General features: G+C 45.5%; 1 protein-coding gene across 1 annotated transcript in view; it reads left to right on the top strand.

Annotated features, from left to right (window-relative positions):
* MTMR7 (myotubularin related protein 7) overlaps positions 1 to 21858 on the top strand; it is an 88700-nt gene that overhangs the window by 13500 nt on the left and 53342 nt on the right. Inside the window, exon 2 of the mRNA XM_074228184.1 lies at positions 19873 to 19995. Coding sequence (XP_074084285.1) covers positions 19873 to 19995 — 123 coding nt within the window. The remainder of the gene's footprint in view (positions 1 to 19872; positions 19996 to 21858) is intronic.

Here is a 21858-nt window from a genome sequence, read left to right as displayed (position 1 = left end):
TGAGTTCCATTTTTCCTGAACCCTTTCTCTCTAGATTTGTAATTTCATATCTTTGGAGTTTTCCATTGACAGAGTTCACATCCCCCTGTACCTAATAGACACACTGTTTAATCACTAGGTGATCTACCCTTTGGTGATGAGTCTCTTGGTATATGGCTTGAGTGGTCCTCTGATAATACACACAGATCTGTCATTGATCCTCAAAATCTTGCCAGTTTAATGCAAGGAGCTTCCCATTGGTTTTTATCCTTACCTTCTAGAGCTAAGAGTCACCAACACATCCAGAATCTTCTAGATAGGAAGGGCCTTAGAGGTCACCAAATTCTGCTTATTTCTCCTAAGCATATCCTCTTTGTTGTTGCTCTGTCATTTCAGTCATGGTTTGCCTTTTCCTTCTCCATTTCATTTGACAGATGAGAAAACTGAGACAAATAGGGGTTAAATGACTTACCGAAGGTCATATGGTTATTAACTGCCTAAGGTTAGATTTGAATTTGGGAAGATGATGGATTTGTATTCTCTTACTTGACCTCCTTTCTCTTTCATAATGATGTAGAGGTGATTTATAGTATCTCCTGAAGATTAAGATTTGGAAAACATGGTAAAAGCTTCACAGATGGGGAAATTGAGGCAGAGGTGAAGTGACTTGCCCAAGTTCACTCAGGTGGTATCAGGAGCAAGTTGGTCCAAGTCTAATTTTGTCTTGCCCAGGGTCTTAGAGAGATTACAGAGGGTTGACCAGAAGTATCCTGGTGTAGACTTTGCCTTTGTTGATCTTTACCCAGATTCTTTCTCTTGAATCCCACCTTTGATTTTTAGATTTCCTCACAGGACTAGATCTATTGACTTTGAAGCCAGAAACCTGGATTTGAATATTGATTCTCCCTGTGTAACCTTGGGCAAATCACCCCAAGCCTCAGTTTCCTTAAATGTTAAATGAGGTAGATGGAACAGATAACCCCCAAGATGCTTTTTGAGTCTAGCAATCTGGTTTTTTTAAAATATCTGATATCACTGGGAAGAGAAGAGGAGGAGGAGGAGGAGAGGGAGGGAAGGAGGAAAATAAGTGTTTGAGAATTGGAAAAATAATGTTTAATTAAAAAGAAAACAAAAGTAAAAACTTCTCTTCCTCCTTCTCACCCTCCCTCATCCCCATAATTATTCTGTTTAGTTCGAATCAGGTACAACCTTCAAAGCCATATTTTAGGCATGAATCTTATCCCAGCAAATCTTGGTGCCACCCATGCTTTCTCATTCAGTCAGTTAGAAAGCATGTATTAGGCACCCACTATATGCAAGGTACATTCATCTTATTCACTCCACTGGCTTCGTGCATTTGTGTAGAGATATCTGAAGCCATGGACTCTGTCTTTTTTTTTTTTTTTTTAGGTTTTTGCAAGGCAAATGGGGTTAAGTGGCTTGCCCAAGGCCACACAGCTAGGTAATTATTAAGTGTCTGAGACCGATTTATCCACTATGCCACCTAGCCGCCCCCTAGGACTCTGTCTTCTTAGAATGAATGCATGCATGCCTGTGGGCTTGAATGAGTGGACATTTATTAGGCACCTGCTGTGTGCAAAACTCTTGACCCCAATAGAGAATCAAGGCTGGGCAGTATTATCCATTTGTATTGAGCCATGAGGCCAACTCCCTCCCTCCCATGGGGTCATGTTGCCCCTGGAGCAAGGCAGCAGGGGGACATGGGATCTATCTTCGCTGGCTTTGCGGCAGGGGCCTTTGCCACTCTCTGGATTTTCCACTGGCACCAATAGAACAATAGCAGGCCAGGGGTAGGGTGCAACCAGGACTCCCAAGATTCAGTTTGTCCTGGGCCAGCAGTGAGCTCCAGTTGGCACCACTTGTAATCAGTTTTTCCGTGGTTCTTCCAGAACCCTGTAGGCCAAGGCCATGGGCCATGGCTGTCAGGACCATTCTCAGAATTCTGACCAGTCGCTCCAAAGGGTCAGACCCCTGTAGAGACGCTGGAAGGGGAAAGTCAATCTCCGAATATGGCGTGACTCCCGAGGCTGGGAACAACTGACTGCCTTGGCCAGGAGGCCACCCTGGGGGCTCATCCTGGGAGTTGAGGGCTGGCCATCCACTCTTGTGCTCTTTTCTCTGGTCGTCTTTTCCTCGCTTCCTCTCTAATCTGGGCTGCATTGGAAATCCCCAGGCTTGATGAGGTTATTTCTGCCAGGCACGGAGGTGGTGAAGTACATCAGTTCTGGGACCATCTTGTCCTTCAGCCCATGTGCCCCTGCAGGCTGCCTTGATGCTATCCATGGGCAGGGCCTCCTGGCAGTTATTTATGAGCAGAGGCTGCTGGCTCCTCGCCCTCCCATTTTCCTTTCTCTGCTCTTTCCGAGAACTCGCCGTGCTCTCATTTCTCAAGGAGCCAGGGCTCCCTGTCACCATCTATTTTGGCTTCATTCTGCATCTCAGCTTATGGGTTTTAAATAGCTCCTTCAGGCAGAGGGCTAATACCTTACATACAGCCTGAAGTAACCTGATAGGCCAGTGGTAGTCTGCCAGCTGCCTGTTTGCAGATGGCCTGGCCCATTCTGGGCTGCCCAGAATCATTTAGGCTTTTATCTCTGTCACAGACTGAGCAGAGTGACTCAAGTCTGCCCATGGGGGAGCCAGTTTGACTTCCTTTCTCTAGTTTCCATAGTCATGGGACCGCCGATTAAGATTTGGAAAACATGGTAAAAGCTATTTAGTTCAATCTCCTTTTGCAGATGGGGAAATTGAGGCAGAGGTGGAGTGACTTGCCCAAGTTCACTAAAGTGCAAGTTTCTCCAAGTCTGATTTTGTCTTGCCCAGGGTCTTGGAGAGATTGGAGAGGGACTGGATGAGGGCTTGACTAGAAGTATCCTGGTATAGAGAAGGGTATTGGCTTTGGGGTCAGAGGACCTGCACTGCCACTCAGTTACAAGCTGTGGAAACTTGAATAGGATATTCTACTTTCCTGGGCCTCAGTGTCCTCATCTGTAAAGTTTGGGGTGAGTCAGTTAACCTCTGAGGCCTCCTTCTACTCTCAACCTAATTCCCAAAGGATTCCATGAGGTTATACTCAAGAGCCCTTCATGGCCAATCTGGCTTCCGAGTTTGAGAAGCCCTGTTCTCATGGGGCAGATTGGATTGGAGTGAGGGCTGAGCATTTGGGGAGTTTTGTGTCACCAGACCCTGCCATCCGCTCACTGCAGCATCTGTTTGTGTGGAGACAGTGTTAGCACGAGGCTCCCCTTTTTTGGAGCCACTAGTTCCTCTTAAAAGCATCCAAACTCACCAGGCTCTCAGATTGAATATGTTGTTGTAGGAGTTGCTGCAGAACCCCTCAGGGATGACTGCCCCCCCAGTAAGCCTTCCAGACTGCTCACCACTCACCAGGACAGCTTCTTCTTTGGCTGTGCCCATTGCTTTGCCTCTAGTTCCTGGCTCCTGTGCTTCTCCTCAGCCCCCCAGTAGGATGGCATCTGTTTGCTTTCCAAGTGGAGCAGTCCTCATTCTTAGAACCTTTGGGAGCCTTTGTCACAAACACGAACTAAGGAGCTCTAACTAATTACTAATTGAAGCAGAGTTAAATGGGTTGCCCAAAGTCATACAAACTAGTGTCTGAGGCTGATTTGAACTCAAGTCTTCTGAACTCCAAGCCACCGAACACTCTATTTACTGTGCCAACTATCTGCCATAGGACTGAGAACTGGAAAAGGACCTTTAAGGTCATTGATTCTAACGCTCCCATTTTACATGTGAGGAAATTAAAGCCCAGGGAGGTCCAAGGCCCCACGGGTAGGAAATCTCTTCCCCCTAGGATGTGTAGAATTTTGTCCCACTGACTACCTCCTTCTGCCTTCCCTGCATCTGTCCCTTGACTCTGACAGACTCCACATTCGATGTCCCCTTGGTGAGGGTCTTTCCCTTACCTCCAGTCACCTGGCAGATCCTGTCACTCCCTCAGCATCTTTCTCACCTTCCCCTATCATTGCCCCCACTGCCTGCTCCAGACACACAGCACCACTAGCAGGACTGTTGAACTTCCTCCATTGGCTTCTCATTTCTGTTCCTCCCTTCCACCATCGCTAGATTCACCTTCCTTTCACATGAAATCATTTGTGAACGGCACAGCTGTGATATTAGCATCACCCCCAGATTGGATTGTGTCATCTATACTCTCAGAATTCTTCAGAGCCTCCCTATTTTCTGCTGAATTAATTCTAACCCCCTCACCCTGGAATTCAAGGCCTTACAAGGACCAGGCGCCAACATCTCTCTCTAATTGTCTTGTGCCATTTCCTGGTTCCCTGTCATGTCATGAGCTGAACTGGGTGGCTCCAGTCTCTTCCCATCCCTTGTCCAGTCTCTCCTCATCCCTTGTCTGCCTCCATGACTTTGTTGAGGTGGCTCAGTGGTGTGGGAGAACGCTGGCCCTGGAGTGAGGAAGGCCTGAGCTTTAAGCCTGCCTCAGACACTTACTACCTGTGGGAGCGTCCTTGAATCTCTATCATCATTGAATCCCTATGGGCTTCAGTCCTGTGGTGTCATTAACTTCTCCCTAGTCCATCATATGATTCAGAGAGCCTCTGGCTGGCTGGGTAAGGTTTCTCCAGCTCCCTTATTAAATTGACAATTCTCCTGACAAGTCTTTCCTCCAAAGCTCTTGTTTTTCTTCTTTCTTTCTTCCTTTCTTTGTTTCTTTGTTTCTTTCTTTTTTGGTTTTTGCAAGGCAATGGGGTTAAGTGAATTGCCCAAGGTCACACAGCTAGATAATTATTTAGTGCCTGAGACTGGATTTGAACTCAAGTCCCCCTGACTCCAGGGCCAGTGCTCTACCCACTGTGTCACCTAGCCATCCTAAACTCTTGTTTCTTTTCCACTTCTTTCCTCTATAGCTCTGGTTTAATTTATAATATCCTTTTTTAAACTCTTTCTTCATTGCTTCCAGAATTTCTAGTGGACACTAGTGCACAAACTTTGAGTCTTGGAGATGTAGATTTATTTTCCTTTCTGGAATTGTGTCCTGGATACCCTCATCTTTGTAATAACTCTTTGTAGTCTGCATCTTCTGTTTACTCATTCTTCCAGTCTTACTTCTTGAATTGGGACTTTGTGGTAGGAATCCTGGCACTTGCTTGGGCCTCATTTGCATTCTCCAAGGTCCTGGGCTGCCTTCTCTGGGTATTTAAGCCTACATAGTTTATCTTTTGGAATATCATTTTCCAAGCTATGGAAAGTTCTACATTGCTCAAGGATCTTATGGTCAGTTCAGGTGAAGTCTTTCAGTGCTCTATAATCAGTGTGGTCTAGGATACAATCTGATCACTGCTGTAGTACTCTGGACCCATTTTGAATTAGGGTCACACTGATGGATGCTTGACCCTGGTTTTAGCTTCTGTAGACTACTGAATGTTCCAGAGGGTCAGAATTGGAGAACAGCAGACTTGTTGCTGCTTCTATTTCTTCCTAGCATGAAATCTTTTTGGGGCTGGGTTTATGTTCCTCAGTGTACCAGCGACCCCAGCCCAGTCCTCATGCCAGCAGGGTTTGCATGGGGTCTTTCTGGTGGATCCCTTTCCCAGCTCTTTCACTAGTCCAGACACAAAAATCGACCACCTGTGGTTTTTCCTTGGATTAATCAGTCACTGCTTTCTAGTATTCTTCTTTGATCTTTTTTTTTTTTTTGCAAGGCAGTGAGATTAAGTGGCTTGCCCAAGGTCACACAGCTAGATAATTATTAAGTGCCAGAGGCTAGGATTGAACTCAGGTTCTCCTCACTCCCTGTCTGGTGCTCTATCCACCTAGCTGCCCCTGTCCTTGATCTTTGTTGGAGTAGAATTGTCCATACTGCTTCCCTTTATTCCACCATCTTTACTGGGCTGGTTGTACTTTTTTAAAAATATTGACTGACATACTAACTGACATAATCACTTTCCCTTTCAAATGCCGTTGGCCAAAGATGGGAGCATTACAGTCAATATTTAGATCATTGTGAGTCAAAACAGGGAAATTCATGGATATTTGGAGGTCAGTTCCAAAGAGGTGTGCTCCAAATTAAGTCACTTTGGAATTACCAGTAAGTCCCATGTGTGACTCAGGGAAGGGGAAGATGTAAGGCTGGGCTACTGGACTTTTCCTTGGTATTCCCACCAGACTGCTTGGATGCCTGCCTGTAGAGGGCTTTGAGGGTTCCCATGGCCTCGCACTACATGGTGTATGCCAGGGCAGACAATACTAGGCAAGCTTTCCCTCTCTGTGTCAGGGGAAGACAAGGAGGGTTTGTAACACAAGAACTCACTTTTCTGTGGGTTTCAAAGTGCTCTATTCATAACATCCTGTGAAGTAGGTGGTGCATTGTGTTGATTTGTATAATAATGATAATAATTTTGAGAATACTTCAAAGTTTGGAAAGCTCTTCACAGTCTTGATTTTTATTATTATTGATTATTATCATCATTGATTGTTATACTATTATAATTCTAAGGTTTTGTTGTGCTACTCCCAGGCTGCTGAAGCAGCAACAAGCTCTTAGCAATGAGCCAGTCTTGGCAGGACTCTGAGAAAGTGTTGAGTTCTTTCAGTGATGGTTCCTGTAAGCCAGAGATTGGTCTGGGACTCTGAGGTGCTTCTCCCTCTTGGGCTTTGGATATAACTTTTTCTCTGCTTCCCAGATTCTCCAGCCCAGGGAATGACCTACAGAGCTTGTCTTTCTGCCTCTGTTTCTCCCTCTCAGACAGTGAGAGGATGCCAGCAATACTGGAGAAGTTTCTCTTCTCTCTGGTCCTCAGGTCAAGCAATAGTCTAACCAAGAAGCTGTTCCTTCTCAAATTTTTTTTAAATCAAAATTCCTTTTAAACTGTTGTGTTTCTGCCTTTTTTCAGTCATGTAAGAAAGGGGTAATGCCTTCTATAAGATCTGAGAGTTGTATCTAAATAAATCTCCTGGCCCCAACATGTGGCTTGCTTTCCACCGTACTTACATCTTCCTCTCTAGCCAATTTCTATGACCTCTGGAAAGAGAGCCTGAGCCTCAGGGAGAGGAACTTTTCACAAAGGTGACATTTTGGGCCCCTCCTGCCTCTTGTCTTTACCTGAAATCTGTGTTCTCCTGAGCCCTCTTGAGTAGTAGGGTAAGGTTGTATTAGAACTGAAGTGTGACATGATGGAAAGGACACTGGACTTGGAATCTGGAAGATAGAGGTTCAAATCCCATTTCAGACAATTCCTAGATGTGTGACTCTGGGCAAGTCATTGACCACTCTGACCTTCAATTTTCTCCTCTGTAAAATGAGATGGTGGACTCTAAAGTCCCTTTTAGCCTCAAGTCTATTACCCCATAACTGCGATGAACATTTGGTCCAGGCTTCTTACTTTACATAAGGGGAAACTGAGGCCCTAGGAGGAAAGGGATCTATTTTGAATTTCTGTTGCTATGTTTATTCTAGTTATCATGCACTTTCTAGGTGTTGAACTTTGGATGAGAGAAGAATTTAAATAAGCCAGAGTCCCTGCCCAAAGGAGCTTACTGTCTACTAAAGAGTTGGATATGTGCCCTATTTACTATTATCATAGCCTTTTGAGGGCAGAATATTGGCAAAACGGCTGATTCGGCTTTGGACTTGTCCTTCATTTGGGGGTGAGAAGACTGCCTGGCTAGTTCTGACCATTTTAAGAGAAAAGTGACTGATCTGCAGGTTTGATTTCTGGGTCTTTTCAGAGGGGGTGGCAGCCCTTTTGAAACTTGGAACCTGCTCATGTATATGAGACTCTATGAAATGAAATTTGAGCTTAATTAAGGATATTATTACAATCAGAGGGACCCTCCTGACCCGGGGTAGTAGAGCAGGGTGGAGAAGACAGGCCTGAGGCCTTCCCTTCGCTGTTTGTGTTTGCCATAGGAGACACTCCTTCCTGAGCCTGCTCTCTTGTTTGTACCTGGTCCCTTGTAGTTCTCCAAGAACTTTTGGCTTTTTTTTTTTGTTTGTTTCCCCAGAGCTCAGCAGAGTGTCTGACATTCGGCAACTGATTATTGACAGATTAATTGACCCTCTCACTCTACCCTGTGGAGGAGGAGATCTAGGGTCATCCCTCTGAGCAGGATTGTGCCAGATGGTATTTCTGACAAGTCATCCCACCTCTGCCGCACACCTCCAGGGATGGGAAACGCACAGCTCCCCCCCAGCAACTGCTCCCCTTGTTAGGAGAGTTCTATAATCGGCCTCTCTGCAGTCCCTCTCTTGGGCCTAGTTTAGCCACGCTGAAGCCTCTGTCAACTGAAGTCTCACCCACTCTCTCAAGCCAACCCTTCATAGACAGTCCACACCCCAAAACACCAGCCTACTCCTCCTCTGGGGCTCAGCACACAGAACTGCTGCTGTTGGGAAGAGCTGGCCAGACCTGGCTTGGCTTCCAGACTTCCCGGCAGGGAGAAGAAGGAGGCCAGTGTTTTGGTGGCCACTCTTCCTCTGTGGCCCCTTTATGTCATCTTATGGCTCTGCCAAGGGAAGGGAAGGGCCACAGATGACCTGAAGGCTGTGTGCACAGAGGGCCTGACTGGGAAGCCTCCTCTTCCCTCTCTGGGAAGATTTCTCACTGCCCAGCTAATCCCCACCTCCCAATCCACCCTGTGAAATGCTGTCTGGCCATTCTGGAGTATGTAAGACATGGTCTTGGTGTGCTCCGAGGTCCATTCTCCCCCAAAACCTTGCTGACCAAATTTACATTACTGAATCTACACTGGTTCTTCGGTGTGGCAAGATAATCTTTGTCATCCCACCATCATGACTATCTCCCTAAGTGACTCACTCTCCCACTCATCACAGCAACTTTTCCAAACATTTTTATCCTTCCTCAACCCTCCCATGGATCTCCTTTCCCAGCCCCCACCATCTCAGCTTTGTATTTTACTGAAAAATTTGAGTCTATGAACCGAGAATTTCCTTTTCATTTTACACCCCTCAGATGCCTTTGGCCATTACAGCCTCCTTCACTCCTGTCTCCCTTCTCCTTACCAAGGAAGATACTCTCCCCACACGAATGATCCCACCTCACCCTCTATTCTGCAGAAGATTGCCCCCTCTGCCCTCCTTCCCCATTCAATCAGATCTCCTTCATCTGTCCCTGGCCACAGGTTGCTTCCCTCCTGCCTATAGGCATGCCCCTGCTGAGCATCTTCAGAGACTTCCCCCATTTAACCCCTCCACCTCCACTTGCTGTGATCCTATATTTCATTCCTTACATTTTTTTCTTTTTCCTTTTGCTTTTTAATCTTATTTTTATTTTCTAGGCCTTCTTGTTCTTTCAATATTTATTGTCCCTTTCAAAGGTATCTGTTAGCAATTTGATGTAAAACACAGTCTCTTTCTGTATTAACCTTCTGGGGACTCAGTATATCATTACATCGTTTTCAAGTTGCTGTCCTTCTGTCTCCTTTATATCTTTTTATCTTCTCTTATGATGCAGTTAATGTTTGAGTCTGTCAATAGTAGAGAAAGGGATTTTATTTTTAAAGTTTGATCATTTTGTTTTCTTATCTCTTCATTGAGTTATTAATGATTTAGTCAATTTTGTTAGGTTTTTACATTCTTCAACTTTTGTTTTTTAGTTCTGTTTTCCTTTTATTTTAATGTTTTCTATCCTCTTTTTAAATTTTTAATTTATTTTTTGGTTACATATCCTGTTAATTTTGGAGCTGTTTAGAATCTTAATTTGTTTATTTTCTAGTTCTTTGACTAATTCTACAGCCTCCTGAGGGTCTCCCAGGGTCCCTCTTGCTCCCTTCTCCAGGTCATTCTCTATGCAGTTGCCAAATTGATGTTCCTACAGGAAAGAGCTAACCATGGCAGGCCCCACTCAAAAACTCCAGTGGGTCCCAGGATCCTTAGGATAAAATACAGGTCATTGTTTGGTGTGACCTTCATATCTTGGCTCAGGCCTACCATATTTCATGGCCCATCTCAGCCAAACTAGCCTCTTCAGCTTTCCTCAAGGACCATAGTAGATCACATTTTCACATCTCGGTCCAGGTTGTCTCCCACACTGGAATGCCCCGTCCCTTTTTTTTTTTAGGTTTTTGCAAGGCAAATGGGGTTAAGTGGCTTGCCCAAGGCCACACAGCTAGGTCATTATGAAGTGTCTGAGACCGGATTTGAACCCAGGTACTCCTGACTCCAGGGCTGGTGCTTTATCCACTGCGCCACCTAGCCACAACCCCCCCCCCCCCCCGTCTCTTTTTAGAAGTGGAAACCCACTTCCAATGCTGCTTCCCCTCCCCCTATTGTTTTAATATAATTTATAAATACTTTTTCCATGTTTATACTCTGTATTTTCTTATAGGACCACTTATTATTTTCCCTGATAGAATGTAACTCCTGGAGGGATATGGGGGTGTTCTGGGAGGACTAGCATTTCTGATATGAGGGCTGCTCATTCACCTTTAGTGTCTACCTGCCTCTCAGCTCTCATCTGTGACTCCAAGAAACTGAGGCATGCTTGGAGGTCACACCCTGGTCAACCATCTCAGCAGATAGGCCAAACCAGGTTGAGGGTAACTGAAGGACCTCAAACCTATCAGGGAATTAGGGAGAATATCTACTCCAAGAGTGTAAAGACTTTCCTCAACAGAATGAGCAGAGGACAACCATTTGTTCCAGCGGCCATGACCTTGGCTGAAGTAGGCCACGGAAGTGCTTTGAGTTTGGTCTGATAGGGAAGATGCCGAGGTCATCCACTGCGTTCTGGGCCATCCCATCATCCTGACTTTGGTCCTCTCACTGGACTTTAATGACACTGGAAGAGTGAGGACTTTGTACAGCTCTGCCTCTCTTCAATCCAGTTCGTGGTCAAGTTGAGCCATCGTCTCCATGACGTCATTGGTTCTCTTCTAAAATAAGGGATGAACAACAAGGTTTAAAGTTTGCAAAGGGTTTTACAAATGTCTCCACATTTATGTTTTAACTCCGCTTTTTTACATGCATTTTTAGAATGTTTCTCTGACATCGACCTAGATTTGCCTACTTGGAGCTTCCTCTTGTGCTCCTGGTTCTGCCCTCCTTAGGCCATGTAGGACAAGGCTGGTCTCTCCTCCATGTTCCACCCTTCAGAAATCTGATCATAGCTCTCGTGTACCCCCCAAACCTTCCATTTCCAGGCTAATATACTCTACTCCTTCATCTGGTCCTCCTAAAACATGGACTCCAGGCCCTTCTCCCTCCTCTGCTTACTCTCCAGTTAAGTAGTACAGTGAATAGAGAGGGCTGGAGCCAGGAAGACCTGAGTTCAAATCCAGTCTCAAACTTTTCCTAGGTGTGTGACCCTGGGCAAGTCACTTAACCCTGTTTGCCTCAGATGCTTCATCTGTAAAATGAGCTGAAGAAAGAAATGGCAAACCATTCTAGTATCTTTGCCAAGAAAATCCCAAATGGGGTCAGGAAGCATTAGCCATGACTGCAATGACTGAACGGCAAGAGCAACATCAGCAGCAACAAGGATGACAACAAAGATACTGTCCAGCTTATCAACTTCCTTCTTAAACTGTGGGGCCTGGAATTGACCCTAGGGCTCCAGTACTATTAAGGCTCCAGATACTATTAAGAGACCTGCCCACTGAGAAGTGCCCAAGGCAGGATTTGAACCAGTCTTCTAGACCACAAGCCCACTGCCCCATATAATTTAACTGTTTGTAAGGTGTTAGCAGTGCAAAGATAAAGAATGCTTCACATGCCCATTAGTGGTATAGTATGGGGGAGACTATGAAGACTGGTGGATCAGGTCAGTAAGTAGGCTTCCAGGTCAGTCAATCAACAGTCATTTATTAGGTACCTACTATGAGATGGCTTAAGTGCTGGAGATACAAAAAGACAGATCCCAATGCCTGCTCTCAAGAGGCTCACAGTCTAAAGGGGACCACAGTTTACAAGCAATTGGATTCAAATATCCAGAGTATAAATGAGAGAGAATCTCAGAGGGAAACTTTCAGCAATGGAGGGGAGAGAGAGAGGCTTAGTTGGATTCCATGCATGGGAGGAATCAAAGAGGGCAACTAAGGAAAGAGATCATCCTGGGCAGGAGAGGCCTTGAAGGGGAGAGGGAATGGAGATGTGCTCAGAAGCAAGGATAGGAGGGCTCCATCCCAGACATGGAGGTGAATCCAAGGATAAACCTCGAGGTGATGTGGCAGGATGCTTGAAATAAGGTTGGGAAAGGTCTGTAGAAAGTTTGCATTTTCACCTAAAGGCAGTAGGGAGCCAGTGAAGGTGACAGGGTGGTGATGCTGTGAGACCTGTGTTTTAGGAAGATTATCTTAACAACAGTATGCAGGATGAAGAGAGAGGGAGACCAGAATGAAGGCTCTGTTAGCAGGTTCCAAATAAGACAAAGAGGGGGCATCTAGGTGGCACAGTGGACAGAGCATGGGCCCTGGAGTCAGGAGGACCTGAGTTCAAATCCAGCCTCAGACACTTAATAATCACCTAGCTGTGTGGCCTTGGTCAAGCCACTTAACCCCACTGCCTTGCAAAAACTTAAAAAAAAAAGTACCAAATAAGGCAAGGACATTTTAGCATCAGACAGTGGGTTGTTTTAGGTGGTAAAAGGAGGAAAGAATTAAGTTTTTAAAGTCCCACCATGTGCTACGTGCTTTATAAATAATCTCTCATTTGATCTTCACAGCAACTCTTGCTACACAGGTGTAGCTAATATCTCCATTTTACAGGGGGAAAAAACTGGGGCAGACAGTTGATTTGTTCAGGGTCCCACAGCTGGAATGTTAGAATTAATCAGTCAAGATGTATGCTGTGTCTAATATGTCCCACTAACTGCTAAATGCAAAAGTCAGTGCCTCCCTCAAAGAGCTTACAGTCTAAAGGATTGCCAAAGATGATTCTAAGGTTATAAGCCTGGGAAATTTAGTGGTGTCATCAGCACAAGCAGAGAAGTTGAGCAGCAGCCGACCAAAGGTGTTCACTGTCATGGAGTGATGGAGAGATCCTGCACAGAATCCAAATTGGAGAAGAATTCCCTGTGGATGATGAGGTCCTCCTGTTGTTTCCATTTTTAGGTGAACTTGTGTTCATTAAGTCAAGCCCTGAAACAGTCCTGAGCCTCATGGAGAAATAGGTGACCACTGAAGAAGAATTTGTTAACCATCCACATAGGAAAAACCAAGTGGATGAAGAATTTCTGCTCACTTAAGGACATACAGTTAGATGGAGAACTAATCTGTCTTGTCTCTCTCTCTCTCTCTCTCTCTCTCTCTCTCTCTCTCTCTCTCTCTCAGTAGAGACAGATGGAAAGTAAATTGGGCCCAGAATTACACAGGAGGAAGAGGAGGGGAGATTTACCTTTGAGAAATTACAGAATTCCTTTAATTATTTCCAACTTCTCCCAGCAAGGGTGATATATTTCTTTAATATTAATGATCTCATTAGGGCATTAATATGTCTATGGGACTTGGAATGCCAGTTTTAAGAGACCTAAAAATGTGAGGGACTCATGGTGGTTAGCAGGAGTTGTGATTCAGTCATTAAGCGTCTATTAAAAGCTTTGTGTATACTGTGCATTATGCTAAGACTTGGGGCTACAAAGAGAGCCCCTGCCCTTGAGACATTCCCACTTCAGATTTGGATCTTTGTTTGAGATGGATAGGATGATGGTTCTTGGTAACAGGAACAGAGACCTTCACAGTACCTTTTTTGAGAATGTGTCTCTGTATAGCTATTTTCCATCCTCATAAATTATCCATTCTAGAATGTCTACAGGAATCAAAATCAAGGGCTGTTGTCCATATTTGACCCTTAGACTCTTCCCATTTTTTTGAATGTGGCAAAGTCCTATTATAAAAATCGTTTCAGGAGTATCAAAGTTCAGCATGACCCAAGGCTGACTCATCCTGCTCTATTCCCCCCCACCATGTACTTGCCCTGGGCACCCCCTTGCTTGGAAGGCACTCCCTTTCTTCCAGCTTCTAATATCCTTAGTTTTCTTCAGAGCTGAGCTCCAGTATCTCCTTCCACTTGGGGTCCTTCCTGACCTCTCCAGAAGTCAGTTCCTTCTCCCTAAATTACCTTGCTTCAGTTTTGTATATCACAGAGAAAAAGTGAGATGACTTTGTTGGTTGAGTCTGCAGGGCTGGGCCATTAACCTCCCCTGTATGGACCCAGCCATTATGTTTGTAGGATTGGTTTAGTCTTCATTGGGCTGGTGGGGTGTTATCCCCCCATTCTCTTTCTGGATGACTAGTTAAATTCCCAGCCCTCGAATCCTGGGGATGAAGCTAATTATAGTAATCATTATGGTTGCAAGTCTAAAAAGGCTCCCAGGCAGGGAGGGGGTGCTAAGAGAGCTACACAATTCAGGTCTGGGTCAGTTATTTTATTTCTACATAAAAAAAATGCAAGAAATGGGAGAATTCCGGCAAACATTCACAGAATGAATAGGATTCTCTCCCTTAACTTATAACTTTGGATGCAATCGGCTGCCAAGCTAATATTTAAACTGCCCTGGGGCAATAAAACAGTGACCAGGACTGCTAATTAGCCCCATGACATTTCACCTCAGCTGGACACTGCCTAATCCAACAGCCAAACTTGGGTCAGTCTTCTTTCCAGTGGCTGACACAGGTCCCAGAGGTGACCTTCAGCCTCTGAGGCGCTGGGACCCTGACAGCTGCTCTCCTGCAGGCCTCCCAGGACCTTCAGACCTTTCACCACCAGTTGTGAATATTTCCACCATATGATAATCTTTCTCCTCCAATCAGTAAAAATGTAAGAGGAAAAAAGGCAGCCAGGGATCACTGGGAGCAACTGCCTAGCTGAGTCCCCTGGGGAGCCGCTGTAGGGGGACCAGGATATCAGACAAGGACATGGACATGAGCGGATTGTCTTCCCAGGCTGCTTTGAATCCTTCTTTTTTTTTTTAAGGTTTTTGCAAGGCAAATAGGGTTAAGTGACTTGAGGCCGGATTTGAACCCAGGTACTCCTGGTTCCAGGGCCGGTGCTCTATCCACTGTGCCACCTAGCTGCCCATTGAATTCTTAATAACCATAGATGATCATGAAACAGGAATCTGTTGGATTGATTTACATTTCTCTTCTTATTAGTGATTTGGAGAAGTCTTTCCATAGGGCTTTTAACTTGGCCCTTCTCTTGGGATTTGTTGGTCAGGTCTCAAAGTTTGAGACTTCTTTCCCATGATTATTTTCCACTGAGGAATAGCTCTTGGCCACAGATAGTTTTTTAATAACCTATTCATCTTGGTTATCATTCTTTGAGATATTTGTTTCAAAGATTTTTTCCCCCTCAATGACAACGGTGGCAATGTTGTCATTAATCTCAAGGTTGCTGTGAAGGAAGAACATTATAATAGAAAGCAATTATTTTATTCCTAATTTTGTATTCTTTAGTTTTTCACTATTGAGTGTTTGGTTTTTCCTTAATCTAATTTTCCTTTTAAACATTGCCTGATGCCTTTATTTGTACTCTAGTCATTTTTCTGAGTGTCCTTACCCCTACTGAAATCTCTTCCTTGTAACCCAGAAAAACTGGAGACATCTGACTGCCTAGACAACACTTCACACCTGCCCTCCTCCCCTTTCCTGTGAAGAGGAAGAGACTAAGTCATCTGGGTGCATTACCAGCCATCTCAGTTGCTCCCATTTACACAACTGTGGCCTTCCTGTACTCTCCTGGCTCTGTTCGCTTCCTCCCTCACACTGCTTCAGTTCCCATCACAAGACATCAGTTCCTTGGAAGTGTCCTCTTGATGGACCAATGCGTTGGTCAGTTGACTTTTAAATTGCCTGCTAAGGCCCACTGACAAAATCTCCAGTGTTCCCAGCTCTGATTTAGTCCCCTAGGACCTAGCCCAGTTGTGCCCCTAAGAAACATTGAGGATAAATGCTTGTTAGAGTGGATTATGGGTTTGAATATTCATATTAATTGCATTGAATGTGTGGAGAGAAGCCAGGCTATCTGGTGTCCAATCAGGAAGTCCTGGGTTTGAGTCGGTCTATCCTGGCTGTGTGACAGGTTGGCAGGGACATCCTCTCTTGGTGTGCAGGTCATTCTTTAGATGTCAGGAGGCCAGAACTGCCTTATGAGAGGGCATTTCTTTATACTAATGAGATCCTAACCCCCTGGCCCCCATTCCTCTTGAATGTATGGATGTTAGATCATAGGAGAGCATGGGCCACTATAGATGGCATGTGTGTTATGTCCCAGTGTTGGGCCTGTAGAAGAACATGAGATATGGAGACAGATAACGGGTTCAAGCTCCAAATTGGTTCCTTCCTCCCTGGGTGATTGTGGGCAGGTCAAAGGGGGCTAGGGGTTCATTTTCCTCCTGGGCAGATCTAGGAGCTCCCTCCTGATGGCATCCTGCCAGGTCCCTGCTGGCTTGGCATCTTACAGCAACCTATAGTCTGGACCAAAGCGCTCCAGCTCATCTTGGCCAGACAGCTGCTGTACTATAGCTCAGACACTGAGGGTGATCTTTGGGAAAGAGGCACATTCAGTCTGTCTCTGGCCAACTTGGGCTTGGTGGAACTGGCCCAGGTCCTCCTGACAGAGCCCTGAGAATCTCACCAACAGTCCCTCCCCATCACTCCCATGAGGAGCACACAGCAAGGTTTCATGGGGCCCTGAAAATAGGACAAGGCCCCAGGGCCAGATCTGAATCAGCTTACCTGCCAACAGAACAGAGAATGTTCAGCTGTTGGCCAGACATCCATTATGCTCCACTGGTTTATCTTGCTGATTATCCTAGAATATTTGGAGTCTGGAAGACCTGAGTTCAAATCCTGCCTCAGACATTTATAAACCAGACAGCTGTGTTATCCTGGACCCCCAGCCCCAATTTCCCCCTCTGTAAAATGAGGATAATTGTAATACCTATCTTCCAGGATTGTGGTGAAGAAAAAGGTGGAGAGCTTTTCCTTATTAGCGCTGTTCTCTGTTGTTGCTTTTGTGAGGCCCAGGTTAGTAAATGCTATTAATTACTCTTATTAAGTAGCTGTTGGGTATGCCTAGCACTGCGGAGAGAGGAATCAAAAGGAGTTAGGGTTTCCGGCCCTTCCTAGGACTTTTTTTTAAGGTTTTTTTGCAAGGCAAACGGGGTTAAGTGGCTTGCCCAAGTCCACACAGCTAGGTAATTATTAAGTGTCTGAGACTGGATTTGAACCCAGGTACTCCTGACTCCAGGGCTGGTGCTTTATCCACGCCACCTAGCCACCCCCCTAGTACTTTTTAAAGACCTAGAGGCTCTGGGTAAGTAGAGGAAGATGAATTAAATCTGGAGCATGGGATGAATTAAAGATGTCCCCCAACCCTCCCCAAGGGGAGCCTGGACTCAGTGCAGACCTCATGTGTTCTGATGGCAGTGAGGAAGCCGCCAGACAGTCACCCCTTTAGACTGCCTCATTCTGGCTCCAGGGCCGCAGCCGTGACTTCTCTGCCCACATGTGCGAGCCCTGCCCCCGCAGCCAGCATTGTTCTTAAAATAAAAAGTTTCCTCATTTCTTGCTTGATCACATGTGGCTGGGAAAGTCAGATTCTTTATTGAAATTTGTCTCCATGCTGGATGCTTTTCTCAGTGGTGCCCTTTCTCTTTGTGGCTTTCAATCCTTTCCTCTCCCTTCAACAAGGCTCCTGACAGCTGGGTTCCCCAAGGACCAAAAACTTGGGAATCTACTGGCTGCTGCCAAATTCTGGAAAGCAATTTTCCACCAGCAACTTCTAGGCTTCCTATGAAGACATGGAAAAATCCAATTCTGCCTTCCAGCTGCCCGATTCAGATGCCTTTGCCCACTCCATGGAGTCATCCTCAAATATCTCAAATAAACCTTTGGTCTCTTCTCTGTTGATCTGCTTTGCTTGGACAAAACAATTCCTTTCCAACAAATCCCCAAATAAACTTTTTCTAAAAAGTGTATCCTCTGGAAGGATAAGAAGCTTAATCCAGGCACCATATTTAAGTACCTTTGACGTGCTTCCTGTTGGTTGTTCAATCACTTCAGTCATATGTGACTCTTTGTGACCCCATTTGTGGTTTTCTTGGCATAGATACTAGAGTGATTTGCCATTGCCTTCTCCAGCTCATTTTGCAGATGAGGAAACTGAGTTAGACTGACCAGGGTCACCAGGCTAGTGTCTAAAGACAGATTTGAACTCAGGAATGATTCTTCCAAAACAACCTTACATCAACTGGAAATTGGACCTGGGTCTCTACCATGGGAGGTGGGAATTCTGCCACTGAACCAGCCCTGCCCACAGATCTCTCTATTTGACTGTCCTGAAAATAGAAAGAAAATGAAAATGGGGGCCTCTGTTTCTCATTTTGTTGGGAGATTCAAAATGCAGGCAGATCAGCCAATTGATTGAGGAAGATGAAGGTACTAGACTATGGGTATCAGGAGGGGCTTCCTGGAGGAGACAGAACCTGGGTGGAGGCAGAAGGGAGCTCAGTATTCCTAGGAAGAGAGGAGGATGTAATGGATGTATCCCTTCACGTGGGCACTCTGACATGGGCATTAGCCTTTGTCCTTGACAGGGCTATCTTGTTGTTCTTCTGCCTTAACTTTAATTATTGTGCCAGCCTGGCTCATTATCTTTAACCTGACTGATTGGGTTGTTTTCACTGGCGTTGTGGTGGAGATTGGCCCAGTTGTGCCTGCCTTCTTCATTTAGCATCATTCCCTACAAGTCTTCCCATGTCCCTCTGAATTCTTCATATTAACTGTCTCTTCTGGCACACAAACATTCCCTTACATTCATGGGGGGATGGCAAAATCCCCCAGTCACTGAGTAAATTTAATTTTCTCCTTGTGCTACCCAGTTACAGCACCATGACCATTTGATCCATCATGGTCTTCCTTTTCAGTGGGTCAATATTACCCTCCTTGAATATAGTACCAGCAGTTCTAAATTCCAATTCTGAGCTGGGTGGCTTTGGGCAGGTTGTTTCATTTGTTGCTCTCAGTTTCCTCCTATCAAATGAGGATAAGAGCACATAGGTTACATATAGACAGATTTTGTGTTTGTTCAATTTTATTCATATATATATAGGAACAATTGTATCCAATTTTGATCATGGGGACCAAATGGAGGAATGGGTGGAAGACTCACTCTGAGCTGCCACAAACATGGAAACCTCAGTAGGTAAAGAATAGAAGAAATAGTACTCTGCCTCCCATCCCCTCCAACTTGACCTCATCTTGGTGACAAGAGATTTTGGACCAAACTGGGCCCATGGCGCCCTTGATAGGCAGTGCTGGTAAAAGATAGAAGGTTGCTCTATAGCCTGACTCTGGCTTCATTAGCATGGAGGGTGCTTGCCATTCAAAAAGCAACCTAGCTGGGGCACCTGGGTGGCGAAGTGGATAAAGCACCAGCCTTGGAGTCAGGAGATCTGAGTTCAAATGTGGCCTCAGACATTTAATAATCACCAGGCTGTGTGGCCTTGGGCAAGCTACTTTACCCCAATGCAAAAAAAAAACAACAACCTTAAAAAAAGCAACCTAGCTAAGGGAAAGAGGAGACAACATGCAAAGAGCCATGTTCAAACACAATGTTTACCGAGTAAATCGAGGTTAGTCTGTGAGAGAAGGGGTGGTGGGCTGTGTGGTCTCACCATTGCTTGGCACCAGGGAATATTTTTTTTCAGTCATTGACAAAAATAGACATTGATGTTCACTCCAAAACTCTGAGGAAAGCTCTGGGCTGCTGTCCTCAGAACAGTGCTTAGACTCTGGGGGCTTTGGGATACAGTACATTGGGGGAGATATCAAGTGATGGATATTGGGACTTGTGTTTGTGGTAGTGAGTCCCTTTACTCTAGACACTACTGAAAATTCTGACTCTTAGAAATGGATTTCTCTGTTCAGGTAGAGAATGTCCGTCTGATGGATCGAACATCTTCCAAAAAACCAGCCCTGGGGACTTTGTATCTGACGGCCACTCATGTCATCTTTGTGGAGAATGTGCCTGAAACCAGAAAAGAAACCTGGGTGTGTACTGTCACCACTATCCATTATTACACTTTATTATTCATAAGATATTTTGTTAGCATTTTGTCATTTCCATTTTGGGGGTGGGAAATGCTGTGAAGCAGTGATAGATTGGTTTTGTCATCTCCTAGATGCCCACGTCCTGCTGAGCTCCATGGGAGTCTTGACCTTCATCAGCCAAAGATTTGGGTACTTCCTGTATTTCTGTGGTCCTGGAAGCTCTTCCTTGAGCAGCACTAAAATCATTGCTGAGTGAGGTTGGAGAGAGGATACTGTAGGGAATGAGTTGGACAGTCATCAAACCCTCAGAAGCCACAAGTGTTCAAGGAAAAGGATTTGGAGTCAGAGGGTTCAAATACTACCCAATCACTTGCCATGGGCCACATGACTTCCCTGTGGGCTTTGGTTGGCCCTCCTGTAAAATGAAGAGGTTGGACCAAATAGCCCGTAAGATGTTGGGGAGGGGGCCTTAGAGGCTGCTGTAATTCTGGCATCATGTCCTTTTCCTCAAGATCCTGTCACGAGTTTAAGAACTCACAGCATCGGATCTAGTGGCCAAGGCCTGCAAAGTTGTTTGTCCTCAGAAGTATAGAAAATGAGCCGTGTTACCCCTGTAGTATTTTTTTCATTTCTGAAAGGAAAAAAATGGTGAGCCCAGTCATAGAAGAAAAAGTAATGAATCAAGTCACAATGAAAAAAGTGATGAGTCCAACTGCTCAGTTAAGGAAAGTGTTTACAGACAAGACTGTGAGGCATGGTGCCCAGCGGAGGCATGAGGCCAATCAGTCACAGCATTGGCACTAGAACCCAGAACTGTAGTCCTCTCAACATCCTATGGCATGGCCCCAGTAGACCTCTTTGCAGAAGGCTTGCTTGGAGGAGAAGCTCGGATACAGAGACACTGTCTCCTAGGAGTTCTAGAGATAGGCTGAGGGTGGGCTGCTGCTCTTCCTCTCCCATCTTCAGATCTCTTGACCACCCACAGTGGAGAGGACAGAAAGTCCAAGTGGCTTTTGGCCTGCACTGCCACTGAGATCCTGGAAAAACAGTGGCCCACCTCTCCTGGGAGCCATTATGAGCTCTCTTTGATTGGGTTTCTTTGTGGTGATGTCCCCAGTGGCTCAGGATCTCTCTCTCCCACCCAAAGAACTCTGGGCCCACATGCATTAGACCTGATCTCTGGGGGGCTAGAAAACTGACCAGAGGGTCACTTTCCATCTTTAACCCACTGTCCCCAAATGGAGTTCATTCAAGAAAACCTCCCAAGTCCAGCTTAGGGATGACTTATGTGTCCCTTTTTCTCAGAGTGGTTAGCAGAAGCCCCATCTCCTACCAGGCATCTGGGACACCCTTGGAGTATTAGGTATGGGGCAGCCTTCACTCCAGAGTATAACTAAGATGCTTACGTCTCACAGGAGAACATAATAGCCCACTGGCTTCCCTCTGCTTCCCACAAAGAAGATTGAGGAAATCCTTGATCATTGAAGAGCTCCCTCCTTTCCCATTGAGTCCTAGACAATCTCCCCAAGACTTGCCAATCACCCTTTGCATTAGAGCTTCTTGCTGATTAATATTGGAGGCTGATGAAGAAGCAACCCTCTCTCCCCCAGACCTAGAATTCTCTACTTCAATAGGGACCATGTAGGCTGTCCTTGTTCTTCAAGAGATCCCCACCTCAAGAAACCAGATTTTTCTGGAGAGCCTATTTGAAGTAGTCCGGTGTCTGACCTCTCAAACAAGGGGGTAACCCCTGAAGTAGCTCCCTCAGCAGCCATTAGAGTGACATGCCATGGGCACATGAGCTGGTCTGTTGACCTGTCCTCTCTCTGGTCCATCTTCCCTCCCGGATTAACCTGTTTTGGT

Source organism: Macrotis lagotis, chromosome 3 (assembly GCF_037893015.1).
Source record: "Macrotis lagotis isolate mMagLag1 chromosome 3, bilby.v1.9.chrom.fasta, whole genome shotgun sequence".
Taxonomy (NCBI): domain Eukaryota; kingdom Metazoa; phylum Chordata; class Mammalia; order Peramelemorphia; family Peramelidae; genus Macrotis; species Macrotis lagotis.
The sequence above is the reverse complement of the archived record's forward strand: the minus strand, read 5'-3'. Positions and strand labels throughout refer to the sequence as shown.